At 34.4% G+C, this 21,562-nt stretch overlaps 1 protein-coding gene across 1 annotated transcript in view; it reads left to right on the top strand.

Moving 5' to 3' along the window:
* The window catches only part of LOC126974077 (semaphorin-2A), a 537,897-nt gene that overhangs the window by 285,275 nt on the left and 231,060 nt on the right, over positions 1 to 21,562 (top strand). The window contains exon 3 of the mRNA XM_050821480.1: positions 10,330 to 10,461. Coding sequence (XP_050677437.1) covers positions 10,356 to 10,461 — 106 coding nt within the window. The 5' untranslated portion in view covers positions 10,330 to 10,355. The remainder of the gene's footprint in view (positions 1 to 10,329; positions 10,462 to 21,562) is intronic.

The raw sequence follows: 21,562 nt of genomic DNA, 5'->3' as shown, positions 1-21,562 counted from the left end.
ACTAACCGGGTGGATTTGGGTTACGAAAAGTTATCGTGGAAAAAAAGTGGACCCTTGAAACCAGAAAAAGTAATATGCTTGCATTTAGCGTGACATTAGTAGCCTATTTGTAATCATGACCTCTTGTTCTGTCTGAAAGACGTCCACTGCTGGACAAAGGCCTCTCTAAATTCGGGGTTTTTGCCATAGTCGCCACGCTTGGTTGGCTTAACCCACTTGGGTCGGCGATCACATGAAATGATCTCTTACAACACCCACGGAAGGTGATGATCCCATCCAATTTAATAATAACAATGTAAATAAAAACATTAATGTAAAACTTGATCCTTTTTAAGAAAACCGAGTTAATTCTGATAACACAGACAAAACTAAAAATGAAAAATAAAATAAAGACATAGAACTGTTAATATGAGTATATTACTCTACCAGTACTTTGATATACATTTATACTCTCGATACTATGTCACGTACCTCTTTGATGTTTATACGATAGATTTGTAGATGAGTGCCTTTGTTGTATTGAATATAACAACATGACTACAAAAGTAAGGTATTATGATGACAGGACCTGTTCGATCAAGAGAAATACTTATAGATTTTTTTTTATCTAAGTCGGATCTGCGATCAATCACAAGACTATAAGCGGATGAGTTGGGTGAGTATGACGTTTAGACGAAGAGACCAGTGTCTCATCTGCCTTTCTATAACACATCCTTCCGGGACGGATTAGGAGATCATTAGCCAGGGTATTTGGGTGAACCGAGAGGCGATCAGCGTATTTCCTTTTGAATTTATCAATTTCCGACTGAACACTGGGAACGCCAAGATATTGATGGATCTCGTCATTTCTGGGAAACCATGGGGCACTTGTGATGGTACGCAGGATGTTGTTTTGCACACGTTGGATGAGCATGATGTTGCTTTTGCTGGCAGAGCCCCACAGTGGGATTCCGTAGGTCCAGATGGGCTTCAATACAGCATTGTAGATTAGAAGTTTATTGTCAGTAGACAGGACAGAGTTTCTACCCATGAGCCAGCGAAGGTTTCGGAACCTATGATTAATTTCATCTCGTTTCTTCTTTATGTGAGAAATCCAGGTGAATCTTCTGTCTAAGTTAAAGCCTAGGTATTTCACTTTCTCAGAATCTGGTAGAACATCAGAGCCAAGTTTGACAGGAGGGCAATTTCCCCTTCTTAACGAGAAGGTGATGTGGTTCGATTTTTGAGCACTTGCCCGAATGCGCCATTTATTCATCCATGCATGGGTCTCGTCTAAAATGTGTTGGAGCTTATTACTAGCCTGTGCTGGGTCTTCATTGCTTGCAAGGTAGGCTACATCATCGGCATATGTTGCTACGGTGACGTCTTCAGATACCGGTAAGTCTGAAGTAAATATGCTATACATTACGGGACCAAGTACTGAACCCTGTGGAACGCCGGCTTCAATTTTTCGTAGCGTAGATCTGGCATCTCTCTGTTTCACTTGAAAAAGCCTGTCTTCCAGGTAGGACTTGATGATGAGGTAGAGAGAGTGTGGGAGTTTGTCTTTAACTTTGCACAATAGCCCTTTGTGCCAGACTCTGTCAAATGCTTGGTGAACGTCTAAAAATGCCGCAGAGCAGAAAAGTTTCATTTCAAAGCAGCGTCTGATCTCGTGATGAACCCGATGCATCTGCTCAATTGTTGAGTGCTGTTTCCGAAACCCGAACTGGTGCTTTGGAATGATGTTGCAGTTTACCATGAGTTCATTCAAGCGGACTAAAAATATTTTTTCCCATAATTTTGATATCACTGGAGTTAAACTTATTGGTCGGAATGATGAAGCGAGGAGGTTTTCCAGCTTTGTGAATCATAATAATTTCCGATACTTTCCAGATTATGGGAAAATATGAAGTTCTCATGGTAGCATTAAAGAGTGAGGCAAGAAATGTTATGCATTTTCTGGGAAGATTTTTAAGAACTGTCGGAGTAATGAAATCAAATCCAGGTGCCTTGTTGGAATTCAGTCGTCTAATCTCATACGCGATTTCCTTTGGAGATGTGGGTCGGAGAGGCAGGCATAGCTGGAGATCTTGTCCAAGTAATTTATCAATCTCAGATTCATCGCCACCACCTTGAATACATTTTCAAGATAATTGGCAAATACTTCTGCTTTCTCAGCGTCCGTTCGAGCCCATGAGTTTGATTGTTTGAGGGGAGCGTGATGTTCTTGCGGCTTTGCAAAGGATTTAGCAGCTTTCCAAAGCGACGTTTCGCCCTTTCCCTGCGGTGACAATCTTTCGAGAGTATTTCGGAATGAAGAATTTGCCTGATCTTGCAATAGCTTCTTTAGCTGTTTTGCTTCTCGGTTGAAGGCGGTTTTATCTGCAGGATGGCGAGATTGATGCCAGATTCTTCATAGTCTTCGTTTCTCTCTAAGGCTTTCTTTAATATCTGCTGATTGTAGTGACATCTTTGGAAGGCGAGTGGAGACTGGTGAGTTTTTCCACGCCGATACTTGGATCAGGTTTGTGAGGTACAAGCAAGCATTGTCAATATCCTCCGGAGTTTTCATGGGAACATTTAACTGGATATATTCGTCCAAGAAATTACGAAAGCCATGCCAATCAGTTTTTCCACTAGATAAGGAGTCAGATGGCTCGGCATGAATGACTGAAGTACTTAAGGTGAGGATTACCGGCGTATAATCAAATACTTATAGATGATGAAAAATAAAAACATTTATTGTAGTCATTTTTATTTATTTGAGAGAGAGAATACATAAATACTTATTTGTAAATGAATTAGTAGCAAAATTAAATTGAAAAATTGTTCGTTTTTATAACAAAATATATTTAAATGCAATACATGTTAGATAGGGATAGCAATCATCCAATTATTTCTACTCTCTAGTGGTTCTCTAAAGCGACACAGAGGAACAAACATACTAACATAGACAGATAAACACCTCTTTTGCGTCGCGTAAAAATAAATTAACTCTTGTATTTAATTTTCATTTCGCTTAATTTTCACGTAACTGTAACTCTACATTATTTAGTACACAGTCGTAACTAACTATGTTACATGTTGTGGAAAATAACGAGCGTTCTTAACCATTGTTAATGACCGAGTCGAGAGTGTAATTGCGTTTTTTTTCACACCACACTAATGACCCGAGTATAATGGAAAACTTTATACGCACTTTCCTAATTTCCTTTTCATTCATTCTATTAAGACTTTAAGCATGAATTGGACTTGCAGTTGAGGCAAATCTAGCCCTGCTTTTTCCAATTAATTAAAAAATACTTGTAACGTTAATATTTTTATAATACTTATATATATATTCAGAATATCATCCTCCCTTATTGTATTTGTGATCAAAGGCAGTAGTAGTACAAATTATAGAAAATATGTATTTCTAAATAATATATATTTACCATACCATGTCACTTCCCAAAGATGAAAAAAAAATGTTAATGTGGCACGGGTTGAATTAAAAAAAAAGATTTTGTAGTAATACTTCTTTAGGCGCATTATAAAAAATAAATGACTAGAGTGAATTATTTTGATGTCACCCAACTAGGACATAAGCATCATATTATGTAATTCTTAAAGTGGTATATTAAAAATAAGTCAATTCTTAATTTGATTCGAATTAATTCTTGAGACAATATTATTCGAATATACCAAGTAAAACTCAAGAAAATCGAAACTCCTATCTAAAGTTAAAGTTTATTTTATAGTTTAACGGGTGTTACGAAATATCGAAAATATTTTTGATATAAAGCAATTTTCTCGTGCCAAATTTAGGTACAAAAAAATATCAAATTGTAACAAGAACTCCAGTACTTCAAATATTCAAATATAATAACTTTACAGTACTTTTATATAAAAAGATAGTGCATTATACCATCTGCTCCAAAAACCTCTATTACAGGAACTTCAACTTTTTCGATAACCATAAAAACAAAAACAGTTGAACATAGTATATTGCGTAAGAGTTCAGAGCAAAAGGCAACTTTGAAAGTCCGAAGTAATCTTGACCAAGTTTCCGAACTATGTAAATAAAAGTAGGAAAATGTAGGTGACTTTTAAAGGAATAGCAAATATAATGGTAAGTTAGAGTTTAGTTCTATTGGAAGCTTGAATATTTACTTTCGTTGTATGCTGTGTAGCAAAACTCTTGAAATAGTGTTCAAATATATTAAGCCTGTATTGTGAACATTGCTCTTTATACTTTTATTTCCATCCGACTTCAAAAAGGAGGAGGTTTTCAATTCGATTTGTATTTTTTCTATGTTTGTACGTATGTATATTATAATATTATGTATTTTTCGCTGAGGTTTATGATCTGATTTCCGTGATTCTTCTTTTAATTTTAGTAGTTTTAACTTTATGGACAATTTTCATGAAAATTTCTTTTTATACCTGTAAGTGTTAGACTACCTGTCATTCGTAGCTAACAAACGTTCTTCACGATATTTCAGGGTCTCACAAGAACGTGAAATAAAGTTTCAAATAGAATTTTTTCGGAGTCGTTTCTATTTTCCGTCCGCGTTTCTTAGGATATATATTGTTTAAGGCACGCGGCATATTTCTTACCCATAGCTACAAAAAAAAATTTAATAAAAATGACAGAATTGAATTTGAATTTGAATTGTAGTTTATTAATATAAAAAGGTATTAGGTTTTGCATAAAATGTTTATTAAGTTATTTTATACTTTTCAGTTATCGGTTGTTTTAAACGTACTTAAATCTATCGGAATATAACACGATAAGATACACCGTGATTCGCCGAAGGTTTTACTATATGATATGTCGGTGATTACTTATCCGGAACCTATATTTTTTGTCTTATTTATATTTTCAATATAAATAATGCAGTCAATGACATATCTCAATACGTAAAACGTGACCAAGTGTATTTTATCAGACAAATTATTATAGACAGTTAAGCGGGTGTTACACTGATGTGCACATGTATGCCATATATTTTTTACAGGTAAATTATTCAGATGCCTTTTCGTATTATTAAAATATAATAAGTATTTAAAAGATTTATTTTATTTATGGAATTGCAAATGATTAAATATTTAACTTTACAAAAACTAATCTTAAACGAAAATGTAAAAAAAAATATTTTGAATACGGAAAGTTCATCTTAAACGAGATAACGACCAGTAACTAATTACCGTTCACACTATTGCTGCATCCATTTCGGATTCATTTGGTTCTTTATTTTGAAAAGCCCAGTTAAGCTACACAGGGCCAAGCCGCTGTCACCAGGGATTATGTTATCTAACGTTACATTTGGTTCAAATAGTTTGTTTATGTTAGGAAATACAATAATATTTTATAACTTTTGTAATGCAATTTTTTAATTTTTCGATAAACTTATTACTAACACACGTTTAATCCTGCCTGTTAGACTGTCTTTAGGGGAATAGTTTCTATTTACGAAATCCTACAATATTAATGGATTATTAATAAAATAAAAGATAATATTTAATATAACTTTTAATGAAAGCTTAATTTGTGTCCAATTAGCTAGTAAATATAAATATTTTCTTATCGATTCACTAGTTTCTGTAATTTTTTACGGTACAAGAATATAATTCAATTAAATAACCAAAAAAGTTATGTTTTACTTGAATGGTAAACTTATACACAAATCTACATCTAAATTCAATGCCAATATTCAGTTACTTATTAATGTATGAGCATTGTACGTAGAGAGGAACCAACCAGCCAGTACCTTAAGCCAAGTAATTACGAATAGTCTTAAAGCGTCTTGGAACGTTAATCAGGTGTGGTGACAGGACCACGCCTGTCGGGCTAATTAGAACGCCTCCTCGTAGTCAAACCTTACCTTAGATCTTTATGTTGGTACTCATCCTTCTACAGAGGTATTTATTTGTTCGTCATCAAAAAACAGTGAAAAACGTGATAGTGTATTTTTTGTTTTTGCAGTTTGTTGCGGACTCTGTCGTTTATGATTTAGTCTTGGATATATAATATATTTTCGTGGCAAATAAATTTGACCTATACCTACCGTTACATTCACTGTATAAACAACTTTTTAATAGCTTTTATTAAATTTTATGTAATTTCTGTAAGTGACAGAAATAATGAAAAATAATTGAATTTAAACTTAAAAAAACTGATATTAAATTTATTTAATATATATTTCTGCCGTGAAGCAGTAATGTGTAAGCATTACTGTGTTTCGGTCCGAAGAGTACCGAAGCTACTGAAATTACTGGGCAAATGAGACTTGACATCTTATGTCTCAAGGTGATGAGCGCAGTTGTAGTACCGCTCAGAATTATTGGGTATTTTAAGAATTCTGAGCGGCACTGCATTGTAATGGGTAAGTCGTATCAATTATCATCAGCTGATCGTCCTGCTCGTCTCGACCCTTACTTTCATAAAAAAAAAGTAACTCGATGCTGGCGTGTCGTGTAGGCCAAGTGGTGTGGGCTAAACAAGAGAACGCTACTTCTTCTTCTTATATATTCTAAAATAAATACAAGTTTATTTTACGACTTATTAAATTGAATTTGATCATTATCATCTCTATGGCCAGAAACTCAATTACACTCGTTAAATTGCCACGTACTTAATTTAAAAATACCTTCACAAAAGGCGTTCCAATTTACGCGAAATTCGAGCCCAGACGTGATTTTTTTTAAATTCATTTGCGTTGGGCGAAAGGGGATGAAGGGCTGACAATAAAGGTAAAACGGTTACGTCAAATCGAAACGACGGCCAAACGAAGGGTCACTTGCATTTCAAGAACCAAAAATAACGAAATCTGACATCGTACTCGTGAAAAGGGTTTTCGTTTATTTGTTATATTTTCCAATGCGATACCTTGAATGAAATGAAACTGGGTATTAGTTATACTGAATTACATAACATATTACTTTCAACGTGTTCTTTTATTAAATCTGTTGAAGTACATGGATGTTATGTCTTAGTTAAAAATGGTTTTCCACTCTTTACACAATCAAAACGCTATCTATTGTCTTAAGATTCCATAACTATCTGAATATCAAATGAACTTATGAAACGGAAAAAGCGTATTATTTTTTTGCTTATATTGAACATTTGTTTCTCATTGTTCCTGCAATTTCTACCTCGGGTTGTAATAAAATATCCCAAAGATAAATTTTTGACATTGGAAATATTTCAGTCACATGTGATGAAGGGATCACCACATTCCATACTCTCTTTCCACAACAGTGGTGCAACTAGTGGTGTCCGTAAGCTACCAAACATGATACCATACATACCATGGTCGCGCCACCAAAATGGTTGCGCAACCAATCGGACACTAGATGAGTAATGAGCTGTATTAATGTTGCTGGTAGTTACGACTGGTTGCGCCACCATGGTATTCCGGTGATATAAAGCCCTGAATATACCCATGTCCTTCATTAGGAAATTCAATCCACACTTTTATTGGACGTGCAAGAAAGTCAATTCAGTCCTATCATATTTTAAGTATTATTGGTAGCGGTGCAATAACAGGTACATAAGTTATTTTAGACTAAGAAGTCGCTAGTTAACAGGCCAGTAGTAAGTATATTATAGGGTTTGTATTGTGGATGACGACTTAGTTAAAATTGTTGCTGTTATGTGTAGTTGATAATATCACACAGGTTAGCCTGCTCCATTACTTATTTCAGTATACATTAGACATTTTTACCAGGGAGGCTCCTATGCACAGGAAGCCGGCTAGATTATGGGTACCGCAACGGCGCCTATTTCTACCGTAAAGAAGTAATGTGTAAACATTACTGTGTTTCGGTTTAAAGGGCGCCGTAGCTAGTGGAATTACTGGGCAAATGAGACTTAACATCTTATGTCTCAAGGTGACGAGCGCAATTGTAGTGCCGCTAAGAATTTTTGGGTTTTTCGAGGGGTAGGGCATATCAATTATCATCACTCAACGTCCTGCTCGTCTCGTACCTTATTTTCATTGAAAAAAACAAGTTGGCCAATTCAATGTGATATTATGATATTATAGTCGTATCTTTCGAAGATACATACGACTTAGAGATAAAAAATAGACAAAAAATAAGTTAATACTATGAACAATTTGCGTATGAAACACAGGACATTACTTTCTACGACATTCAACAACTTAACCGAAACTTATCTTATGTGACAAAATAAAGAAAAAGCAAGTGTAAGCACTCTTGACATTCCTACCCTCGAAACTTTCCCAAGGAAGTGTAAACAAAAGGAAAGCAGTATTTCTTTGTCGCATTATACTGAGAATTCTGTAATATCGAAATGAAAGCGGCTTTGCGGGCTAAACTTTTTCAGTTATTATTCATAAATGCAAATCCGCAAAATTTTAGACGAAATCGTTCTCAAAGTTAAGGGATCGGCTTAAAAAATTAAATTGGTTTCTATCGATATAAATTGAAATGTTATTAATAATTGTAAAATACTCAAGAAAATGAAACATTGAACAGACTTGTTGTTTAAAAGAAACAATTTTTTAAGTGATATAAAGAACTTTGCTCTCATTGTTGACACAACAGTGTTCTTTGAAAATTCAATTATTTTAGAACTTGAAAGTATTGATGTATGTGTGTGTATTTTTTTTTGTTCGAGAGGAAGACCATCGACCATACATTGAGGTCACCATGGATCATACTCTCTTATACTACCAGAAGAATGCCAAGAGTGTTTTAAGTCTTCTTTGATACGTCGAATAAGCGTACATATGAAATCAAAAACAGTTTTTTTTTCCGAAAGGTGGAAACTATATTTACGATATATTTACTAATTTGATCCTAAAACGGGGCCTATATGTCGGGCTTGGGTATTAGCACCCCCTACCGACTCCTGTGTGCAGATAGACCTAAGTTTTACAGCGATGCCAGGTGGGGCCTTAAAATATAGATAAATATAGTGGGGCGTCTCAGAAGGAGACTCGAACCTTGGACCGACCGATACAAGATCATTAACGATCTAATATATCTGTTAGTCCAATAGATTACATGTCTGAAGAGATTTCGCACTCGCCGGAAAGTGCGGTGATGTATGTATGTATGTTTGTGATCATGTGTGAATATATGATTGTGTGTATAGGTGTGTGAGTGTATTTGTGTGTAGTGTTATTGTAGGTGAGCGAAACTGAAAACACATTGGTTCGACGTGACGGGTCGAAGATCTGTCGAGCGCAAGGATGTGAAGTTAACTATTAATTTCCGCCTGTAACAATTCAAAACTTTCTACAAAGAATATATTATAATGTTAAAATTAACTAACCATATTCTACCAATAGAAGCTATTAATACTTACTATTATGAGGACATCTCCTTTCGAAGTCCTGAACATTTGAAATACCTTTCAATTAACACTCTTGGTGTAGGCACTATTGCATTACGGGTTAAAGTATGAAATTTGCATTGAGAAGAAAACTTTTTATCACGTAGAAAATTGACCAAATCACAATAAAAATGGTAGTCCGTTGGAGGAATAGGGGGGGTGATGAATGGTTTCAAATTGAGTTAACATTTAGAGTTAAAAAGGTTTCTCGTATTGTATGAGATCTCGCCGTATCATAGTGCAATAATGGTGAAGATCGATTCATGAGTCGGGACTGTCTCCCTGCCGTTATTGCTGGATTAGATCGGAGAAAGCTATAATGAATAACACCATACTGACACCACCATTACCTTTTTATTGGTAAGCTTTGCCTTACGACAATGTCGCGGCGTTTGAGCTAGGGTCAGCCATTGCATTTTTCGCTTACACAAGTTTCAACACGCGTTTCTTTCTGCAGATCAATCAAATGATGAGGCACCCATTTTTGATATGAGTCAAATGAGTCAATAATGTTGATAAGTTAACGTTAAACCAGGCCGCTAATTCCTGTGTAGTTTGGCTCAGATTGGTTTCCACCATTTCATTCAATTCATTGTAATTCACCTGTTTCATTCTTCAAATCAAAGTTCCCATCACGAAAGCGTTTAAACCAAACTCGCACGGTGCGTTCATTAGCAGTCCTCTCTCCAAACGCAACATTGATATTGCGAGCTGTTTCTGCCGCGTTAGTTCGGCGTCTGAACTCGTATTCAAAAATTACTCGAATGTTCGAAGTAACCATCTTTCTTGGCTAAGCTGAATAAAAAAAAAACAACTGAAAGTCGATAATCGAATTTTGCACATTTTTTAAAAGAAGGTACCATGTGAAAAAAGTTTCACTCAAAAATCTCAAACCATGAAGGTTCGATGTCAATACAATAATTAAACTGCAATTTTACATTTTAACCCCTAATATTCATATCAAAAGCCGAACGTTTAACGATATATTTCCTTTGTTACAGTTGTGGACCAAAGAAGCTGTATTAAGATGGAAGAACTAGAATTATCATTAAGAAGTATGACTTTACTTTGGATTTTATCTGGACTTCTTGCAGTGGAAGCTGTTAAAATCGTCATAGAACCCTTGCCAAAAGGTATGTTTAGTGTTTAAGTATATCAAAATACTCTATACAATATTGTTTTCTTTTATTTATTATATTTCTTGGTCACAATTTCATTTTATTAATTCAAGAAAAATTTTCCTTAAATAATTGATAATGTCATAGGAAGGAGAAATATTTTTAATAACATTAAAAATACTCTGTTGAATATGAAATCATTGTCTCTTAATCTTGTTCACATAAAAAAACCTGTTAAAAATACAACATTAAGCAATACAGAAATGACCCCTCCTAAGTTTTAAGGGCTTGGATTATTAGAGGGACATAGAGTGTTCCTCTTGCTTATCACATAGGAATCTACTATGAGGTAATAATTAGACTGCATGTATGTATGACATCAGCGCTGACCGGCGGTCGAGCACTAAATGCAGCCTTATTTATTAAAACAATTTTCAAACTGCCACTTTCAGTCAAGCAGCAATCAAATGACAATTTTTACTTTTTCTATCAACAGACAATCAATCTCTCCTCCCTCTTCATGGCGTTATTTTAGTTTCTTTTATTTTCCCATCTCACTTACCACGATTTCCATTGAATCACACAGACCTTCTTTTGTTCCTACGAGTGGCGGTAATAATCATTCCGAATTAATTTTTACCGTCTCCTCATCTATTTTAGGACCCTTATTGTATTCACATAAATTCTGCAGATGCAAGTTTCGAAGAATTCTAAGGAGTTTTTATCTTCAGTTCTTTCTTTTGAAAGTGAGAGCTCCTATTAATATTAATTAAAAGTTTGAATAATTGAATGAATTCGGAATTGTTCCCCGTTGTTGGGTTTCAGTCGCAGCAATAATTAAAACTTGATGAAAGTAGGTTCGAGTCAATTATTCTGTATTTGTATAAGACAGGTTTTGTCTTGAAAATTTAACAGAACAATGTATCTAATATACATTTTCTATAAAATTTGTGATATCTAAATTTCAACCAACCTAAATTTATGATGATTACCTATCCTTTTAAAAAACAGTCATGATCATACCCAAACACTCAACAAAACTCACATATAGACGTGTCACACGCACACAAAGAAGTAAACTTGCGTACTATTTTCTGTTTGCTATATCTGTTTTTATATGAAGTAGGTTATTTAATAATTTTATTTTATCTAAAGTTATAGTACCTAGCTACGTGTTTATGTAATGCGCTGTATAGATTTTACGAAAAATAAATAAATACATAAATATATTATTCACGACGAGGCAGCGATACGTAAATATGCGTTCACAAGTTTGTTAGTTAACTTCATGTATAGTTATTGTTAAATCTTTTTTATCTATCTTTTTTATCTTTTAATATAGTTTTTAATTTATATATAACCAGTGGTATCCATCTCGCCGCGATCCTGTGCAAAGTCTCTCACTATTAAAATTGAGGACTATGAATAATTTTATTTTATATGTATACTGCGTCGGATACCAGTATTAAGACTAAAACAATTACTTTATATTAACAATGATAAACAATCTTATATATAACAGCAGCTTAGTTTAATTAATTAAATAATTTATACATCTAGATAGAGTCTCTTGCTGCAAGACAACCGATGAAAACAGGCCAGCTTTATTACTTAGTATGTCACTTTGTGCGTACATTGCTCAAAGTAGAGGTTAGTGTCAACCTCAATTTTGTTCAATGTTTTCACAGCTGTCACAGTCTATCTAGTCGTCTAAATGATGTAAGAACAGCAGTTAAAGTTTTTCTCTCTCTGTTCTCCTCTCTTGTCCGGTACACCCCAGTATCAGCTCGCAGGGAGAGCTACTCACTTGGTGTTGCGTCTCTATGCATTCTTCTCTACGTCGCTTCATTGCGCGTCTTCATGTGCATTTCATATGCATAAACCACGAAGAGTGAACTGTTTCACCTGATCCCTGCCTTAAAATTTTATCACGAGGAATGTTCCGAAGAGCTGTTTAACCTAATCCCTGACACACAATCCCATTTAACTTAACTTAGATATCACCTTGGTCACATTGGAATATCAGACACTCCTTTACACACTCTGCCTCATACAAACTGAGGAATAAACTTCCTTGCGCTGTATTACCAAGACTATACGACATAGGTATCTTCCTAAGCACGTAGTTGTTCCTAAAAGGCCGGCAACGATCCTGAGACTCCTCGGTTGTTGTAAAAGAGTGTTGGCGGCAGTGATCACTTACCATCAAGTGACCTTATTGGTACCGCACCTTTGTCTTCCTTCAACATAAAAAACTACCTTCGTGAATACACCACCTAATTGAAAATAGATCTATCTTTAATGTTAATTGTTAGTGAATATTGCAACAATTTCAACCTACAGTACAGTAGCCAGAGTATTAATGAAGTTACAGTTAATACTTAATCTAAGGCTTCACGTGGTTGAACACTCGGCGGTCAATAATCGCCTTAACAGTGTATCGCTAATACGGGCCGGTGCGAAGTAAGTGTAATCTTTTTTAGTTGGTGATAATCCCCAATGTACACGGGCGTCAAAGGTTGCTGTTAATTAGATCGACATTGAAAATATAAACACATAAGCTTTGTATTTTGTACCAAATGCTGATTTAGACTTTATTGCACGTGTTAAGGCTTACTATTCATAATAAAGGCTAGGCTTACTATTTATATTTAATTTATATAACTAGGCTAAATATTTTTATTTTTATTAAAGTTAATGAACATTATGGATCAAAAATGCATTAGTCTAATAATAAATATTGAAAATAATAATTAATTAAAATGAAATGTTTTAAAAGGATTTAAGTGTGTGTTGTTATAACTGAATTTTAAGATTGTTTTTTTTTAGAAGATGTAATTACCTGACATCTTCATCTACGTTGTTAGTAAAACAGAGTGATAAATAAATGTTATTGTTAATTTACAAAAGATTTACAAGTTCAGGGGCTATAAAACATTAAAGTGTCTTAGATTACTGTCTCAGAACACAAGACTAATTTGTTTACATACTTTTATGAGAAAAAAGCATGGCATATGAGATATTATTATGTAGATTGTAAAGTATAAACAATAGAGTTTATTTAAAATTTCTAAACACACAGATTTCATTTAGTATATTCTAATATCATTTTTAAATATTGCCTTCATTATACCTACCTGTGCCTTATTTTGTGTACTAATGCTGTTTTGTATGTACCTATTGTTCAAGACCTAATATTTTTGAGTTATAGTAATATTTTTAAATAATTCCCAACAAAAGTGTTTTTTTATCAACTAATGAACATTGTAATAAAATTAAATCTGAAAAATATTCATTATTATTAATGAATAAACGAATATATAAAAACATATAGATTAAATACAAGTTCATCAATTTGAATTCCAACAACTCTTATTCTTACCATAATTATTAAAAACAGACACACCATACAGTCTGAGGATAACTTAAATACAAACTTATAATTCAATATTCGAATGATTGGTAAGTGAATTTTCCAGAAACTGTTATAACCATAATGTTAACACCAGGAACAGACATAAACTTATGATGCCTACTACTCGGCTAAGTCGAATTAGTAAGTCTTTTGTGGGGCGATGTATGTGCCTTTACAACAAGATCCCAGAAAATGTTCAAAACAAAAGTATAACGTTATTCAAAAGAATTGTGAAAAAACGTTTGTGTGGTAAAGGTTACTATAACATAAATGACTTTCTTAATGATACCATAGATTGGGAATGGAATGATCGCCCTCAGGCTATTAAATAATAAGTTTAATTGTACAATATTACTTTGTAAACATATTTATTCGATGAAAAAAAAAGCCCGCTGAGTTTGTTGCGCCCATTCTTCTCAGGTCTGTCTGAGGCATTCATTTTGGAATGGGTGGTAGTTTTATTGACTTTCAATAAGTGATGTCTCATCCTATTTTAAATAAAAATCTTTGAATTTGAATTTGAATTGACGATCACGCGAGTATTCAGTGATTATTCCATCCATTCCAAAAGTGCCCTGTGTGTCTATAGAATAAAAAAAAAACCTAAAAACAATCCTCTCTGCATATTAATATCGATATATCGAAGATAAATATACAAATATCCAGCCAGCATTTAATTCGCAGCAATGCACATGGTTGCTCAACGAACGGGCGCACACCATTTGTTGTCAACATGTAACCATCTATAGTTTTAATTGACAACACTAGATCTACACCCATACATCCAACATCCACTAGACATGTTGATGTGTTGGGGCAGACGCTATTCGTTTCATGGAAATATTTGCGAGCAAACTCGAAAACAACAGTTTTATAGTCTCATCACTCACGCTTCACTGAAAATGTTCATATTTAAACGAACATCTAAAAAATAAAATACTTTATTGAATATGTTTAAAATAAAAGTATTATTAATATATTGTATTCCTTATAAGCTATCCAAACTATATCTATAATGTTATCTTCTCTGAGTTAATCATCTTCTGAACTTCATCTGATAAAATACAAAAATATTAAAATACATGAGTATTTCTGTAGTATTTTTTATAATATCATTTCGGAACAACCTGTAACTTCTTCGACTGTCTTATGCGAACATGAAAGGGTGGTTAAAATTGTGTTTCTTAAATATATAATTTGTTTGTTTTTAAATTGCAAAATTTCAATTATGTACTTTAAATCTTAGAATTATTTTTTTACAATTAAGATAAGATAGCTCTACCCGTGTGTATGTAATGTTGCCATTTTAGCACTACGCTGTATTTTAACTGAAATGATGAGTTTCTTCTTCTCATTAAAGCTTAACCCTTTCCGAAGTGGCGGTAAATATTAAAATAAAAGAAAACTTTTGACGTTATAAAGTATCACTTCCTTGGCCTACATGAATAAAGTGATTTTGATTTGTTTTCGGTTCCTAACTTAAGTTATCAATTGGTGGTGGTATATTAATGCAACATTTTGCAGCTGAGTACCTGAAGCAGGGTATGAATGCTGCTGTATTGTAAGTTGGTATGTATAAGAGCGAGGCCTCACTAGTGCGTTGCGTTGCGTTGCGTCGTCTCAGCGTCGTTTTTCATAGATTTTTTGTGCCATGCCACATTAATGCGTTGCGTCGTCGCTTGCGATGTTTCAACGGATCGACGGACAAAAAACGAAGCGGGGGGAGGGTGATGCGTCGGAGCTCCGATGCGACGACGGACAGTGTTGTCAGTGTACTGGACGTGTGAAAGACTGTGAACACTGAGACGCTACGCAGCGACGGCGCGCGTCACCCTCATGCGTTGTAAATTCGTGCGTCGCCGTAACGCAGATGGGGCATACAATGCGTTGGTCCGTTGCGACGACGCAACGCAACGCGCTAGTGAGCCTAGCTCCAGGGGTGGGTCAGACGCCTTATAGTGACGTTTTCAGAAAACTGTAGTGCCATCTGTTAGTTGGCCCAAAAATGACAGTTGGTCAGCTGTCACTCGATTTGAAATCTTTCAACTTTTCTTTAGTTGTGTCACTGCCCACTGGTCATAAAATGGCGGCTACTTCTAGCGTTAGCGCATGAACGTAACTCTCGTGTTCCATTTTGTATATTTACACTACTAAATCTATCCTTTATGTTCTATGTTACGGCAAAATTAAATAACTAACTCTACGCGGAATATCAACATCGTAAAAAATTGCAATACCTACATTAAAAAGTAGAGTTAGTTAATTGCGTCACAACATTAAAAATGAATTTAATAATTTCGAGCTTATATATAGTTATTTTCGGGGCCAATCTCCAGATGGCGCTAGTTTTCAAATAGACAGCTCATAATGCGTAGAGAGGGCTCTCTTATCCCCATATATTATTATACTCTTTGCCTAGCTCTAAGCCTTTATTACACAGAAATGTAGTACGAAACGCAACATAACACCACTCCAATTTACTTTATAGATAGCTTGGCTTTTGTGTTTTTATAAGACTAAAAAGCAGAGTTGTCAGATGCAGTTCCCGACAATGTACAATTTTTAGATGGTTGTTCTGCTGGAGATATGGCGTGACATGTGTTAGAGACGGAATATTTAAATATATAATTATATATAATATAATTATAAAGAGAGCCTGATTTATTATAAAAGACTGTATATGTGTAAATAAACGCTGCCAGGCGTAACTTAATTAAATAAAATCATATATAACTTCACGGATTTCTCTGATGTTCTGTCGAAGTATGATCGCTTACCGTCACACAATAAGGGCCAAATAGTTAAACTGAGCATTTAAGTGCTTTTAGTAGTTGTTAGTACTACAATTCAGGTAGATAGAACACTTCTCTTAAAGCCGCGTCTAGTATCGGAATACTGGGTCTCGAAATCTCGAGCGATTGCCAATTCCGTGGCCATCTGGAGCGTAAAGCCAAATTGGCTTCGAAGAAGCTGGGCGTCATCAAGAGCACGGCAATACTTCAAGCCGGCCCACATTCTAGCGCTCTATAAAGCGCAAGTCCGGCCACACATGGAGTATTGCTGTCATCTCTGGTCTGGCGCACCCCAGTATCTGCCCGATCCAGTTGACCGCGTGCAACTTAGAGCAGCTCGAATTGTCGGGGACTCAGTGCTCTGTGAACGGCTGGATCTCTTGGCGCTGCGTAGAGACGTCGCATCATTGTGTGTATTCTACCGCATTTATCACGGGGAGTGTTCCGAAGAGCTGTTTAACCTGATTCCTGCCGCCGAATTCCACCTTCGCACGACACGCTACAAGTTAGGATTTCATCCCCACCATCTGGATGTGTGGCGGTCCTCCACAGTGCGGTTTTCAAGGAGCTTTCTCCCTCGTACTACAAAGCTATGGAATGAGCTTCCTTGTGCGGTGTTTCCGGGACAATACGACAAAGCGCGTACACCTTCCTTAAAGGCTGGCAACGCTCTTGTTATTCCTTTGGTGTTGCAAGAGAATGTGGGCGGCGGTGATCACTTAACACCAGGTGACCCGAACGCTCGTTTGTCCTCCTATTCCATAAAAAAAAAAGATTTATATATTATTATACGTTACATATTATAGTATTTTATAATATACTATCGTATAGACGAACAGAAATCACGATTTTTTAGCACGATAATTGGTGACCACATATGATCTATCGTTGAATTCGTCAGGTATGAATAGCAAATTTATACAAAATACTAACTAGGTACCTATTTCTGCCGTGAAGTAGTAATGCGTAAACATTACTGTGTTTCGGTCTGAAGGGCGCCGTAGCTAGTGATTTTACTGGGCAAATGAGACTTAATATCTTACTTATGTCTTAAGGAGACGAGCGAAATTGTAGTGTCGCTCAGAATTTTTGGGATTCTCAATAATCCTCATCTCGTTGACGTCTGGCATTCTACAACCGCGAGTTTTGCAAGAAATTTCTTGCCGCGCACAGCCACTTTGTGGAATCAATTACCGGCTGTGGTTTTCTCGAACCGATACGACTTAGGAACCTTTAAGGAAATAGCATACTCCTGCCTAAGAGGCGGGTAACGAATTTCTTGACACCTGTTTTTGCGGATGGCATGTCTTTCCCCATCCCGTGAGCCTCTTGCCCGTTTGCCCCCTCTGCTTGCTGCATCAGCTGAACGTGCTAGTGTATCGTAGGTCTGTGATTATTTTAATAATAGAAACATCAAAGTATCCTGACGACATAATTATGGAGTTTAAAGCTCATTTTAATAACACAATTTTATATGAACAGCGGAAATTATATATACGAAAAATCATGTTTAACCACTAACTTTTTAGCACTTCGCCCAATTTGCATTAATTTTGTTGAACTAAGCTTAAATATTTTATTGAAAACTCAAATATAGTCCAACATTCTGAAACTCGTTATGGAAATCGAATTTGTGTGTCACTTTTGGCAAAAATATTAGATTCTTTTGGCCTATATCCAAATATAAATGGAAATAATTTACGTACTTTTGTGATGTGGCATTTTGCAGCTTTTTATTACTCAATGACATGTGTGATTCATTTGGATGATGATCACCCTGGATTTATGGCGTTTAATCTTCATTACCGAACGATTACTCTTGAATGCGGAATTATTCAAGAAATTTTCTTTACGTACGATATTTTGCACGATAAAAAAGAAATATGAATTCCGGTGAAAAGAGAAGATGTCTAACATATTAATTAAGAGTGAACCAAATATAGAAAATAAATTTATAACATTGATATTTACAATAGATTTATTCAAATTAAAATAATATGTTTTTATATATCACATGTCCTTTGGCAAAAATGTAATATTTATTTTCAAAATATTTTGTGAAGTCAATAAAGTAAAATGAAATGAATAAGTATTTTCTTTAAGTATAATATTTGCAAATGATTATTACTTTTAATCATAATTTATAAGTAATACTTACATTAATATAAATAATAGTTTGGTTTTGTAGTGTTCTATTAGGTCATAGCTCCTTTGTCACATTTCTCTATTTCGTTGAGTCTACTCCTTACGGAACACCATCTAAGTACATATTTCAATAAGAGTGCAGAGAGTCAGAGTGTAGCTACTGTAACTGTCTAATTTAAATTAAATAAAAATAATTAAAACAAGAATGAACTATAGTTCATTCTTGTTTTAATTATCATCATCATCTATAGATGAGTTCTCATTGAATCTTAAAAATGAACTACTGGTGTAAAATACATGAATACTAGCTGCGCGAAGAAACTTTGCCGTTGTCTTCCCCTCCCACTGTTGCCGTCCCACCCCGCTCTCGCCTGACGACGGTCAGTACTGCCAACAACGCAGTCTCAAACCCAGTACTTCCGTGTTGAAGTAAATTATTAGTTTTAATTTAATCTATAAATAAATGAGTGAATCAAGAGTTTTAATTAAGTATATTGTTGTGATGTTTGTTCGTTGTATGAAACAGTTTATTACACCATTTTAAGGGGAATAATTAATTGTTTTCATTTGTATTTTATTATGATTTCTATTGGATAACGCAGCGCACGCGAGTAAAACTTTTCAATTGGCAATTTTTTTCGTTCGTTAATTTTTTCCAACCTCTAATTAATTAATTAATTAACATGTATTGTATGCCATGCGTGACTTTAATTTCTGCGCGCGTATAATTCAATATTTTGGTTTTTAAAAAAATTAGGAGTGCCAGTAAGATTTTAGCATAATTTAAAGCAGTAGATTTGAGTTAGGTTTAAAGATATTTATTTCTCTTAAAAACATAATATTGTCACTTACATCAGAACTTAAAAATATGATGTAATAATTTATCCGCCGTTCTTTAGATGTTCAGTACATACATATTACACATTATAGTACTTATTCTTCTTCACAAAATTTGTGATTACACACTTTTACAGGTCACTGTCACATAACAAACAATATCAGACGTGTTTTATAAAAACTTTGTAACAATATAGTCTTTGCAGAGTTGCATAAAATAACCTTAAAGATTGTTTATTGAAGCAGGCGTTACTTTGCGGAAATCCATAATTATTATTTTAAGGAACATGAGTTGTAATACGAGAATACGTAACATAATATCTTGCCGAGATCTCTGTAAAATAATAAATTGTGTAGAAGACCCAGTAATACGTCCATTTATCAAAAATTTTTTTATATTCAAGTAGGCACATGAAATAAGATATTGGGTCATAAACTGATCCTATTATATTTTTTCTCGTTCTAAAACAATGAGGAAAATACTTATTTTCTTGTATCTCTCATATTTATTAATACTTATATGGATTCTCAGAAATAATGTTTCTAGAGTAACTTGATTGTATTATGATTTTAAGAGTTAATACTTTTATAATATTGTGTGTCACCCTCATCTTGATAATGTACGTATTTTTAAAGCTGACGAGAGCAAACACTGTGCCATCTACTGTTTTAAGTAATGACTCCATATTGTAGCAATCAGAACATATTCACTATCAGGTTAAAGTCAGCAGTAATTAAAAATATTTTTACAAAAACAGGCCACTTCTATTGCTGGATTTTGGATGGTAGATTGATTGGTAGATGGTAGATTGGCAAAGTGAGGATTATACTTCAATCTGAAAATCACGCTTTTAAAATGCAATTAAATAACTCAAACGGTAGTTTGTATCTCCATCAGAATCATCTTATATATTCTTACCAACCAGATAGCAACTGTGAAAACATCTATGCAACCAAATAGGAATCAAAGCATTCACTCGTTGGCTTTCTATTACATCAAGTCGCGGTATATCTTGTGTTTGAATTATTCGATAGACGTATTTCGCAAGTTTCCACAAAATTCAAACATTACTAGGAATATATCAATCTTCACTAAATTTTCTTACAAATCCGACAACTCTTAACGTATTCTGGATGAGTCTAGCTTTTCAATATCCTGCGGCTGCCAACAGAAGTCGTTTGTGTGGAAAAGAAGTCCATCACCCTTGTTTACTCATAAAGTTGTCTTCATTGGCGAGATAAAGAGGAGCAAAGATTAAATTGGGGTTCTGTTTGCTTTGAGTCCCGGGCACCCAATGTAAACGAGACTAAAGTAAGAGAAAAATATCATTTAGCATAGCGTAATAGGCTCTAAGAGAAAGGTTGCTTTACGACTTCTTATTTGGCGTGGTGTAATGAGTTTTGTAACGAGAAAACCCCTCTTCGAACTGTGTTGAAGTGAACACGCGATTTGCTGTGTTCGTGAGTCGTGACGTTAATGTTGGAGAAAATATCATTTTGCACGGTAGTGCTCGTAATAGCTGAAACGCGATTTGTGGACAATTTAGATATTTATTAACACTCCCACTATTTTTGATTATGTATTTTATTACTTGTATTTTGAGACGTTTTTCAATGCTAGAATCAATTTAATTTTATTTTATTTTAGCCTTAATTTTTCTTCGAAATAAATTAATTAAAAAAAGTATTAGGTTTTGATTTTACTGTTTGGTTTGAAATAATAATTCTGCATTTTTGACGATATTGCTATGATATGTTAGTTATTAGTTTTATTTATTTAGTTTAGCTATTTGCTAAGCTTTTTGATTATTAATAAAACCCATAAGTAATATGAAAAGTTTTTCAAAGAAATTGCAATGCTTATAAACAATATCTAATAATTATTTATCACAGACAGCAAGATTATTCCTTTTAAACCATTCATTGT

This window comes from Leptidea sinapis, chromosome 31 (genome assembly GCF_905404315.1).
Source record: "Leptidea sinapis chromosome 31, ilLepSina1.1, whole genome shotgun sequence".
Taxonomy (NCBI): Eukaryota; Metazoa; Arthropoda; class Insecta; order Lepidoptera; family Pieridae; genus Leptidea; species Leptidea sinapis.
The sequence above is the reverse complement of the archived record's forward strand: the minus strand, read 5'-3'. Positions and strand labels throughout refer to the sequence as shown.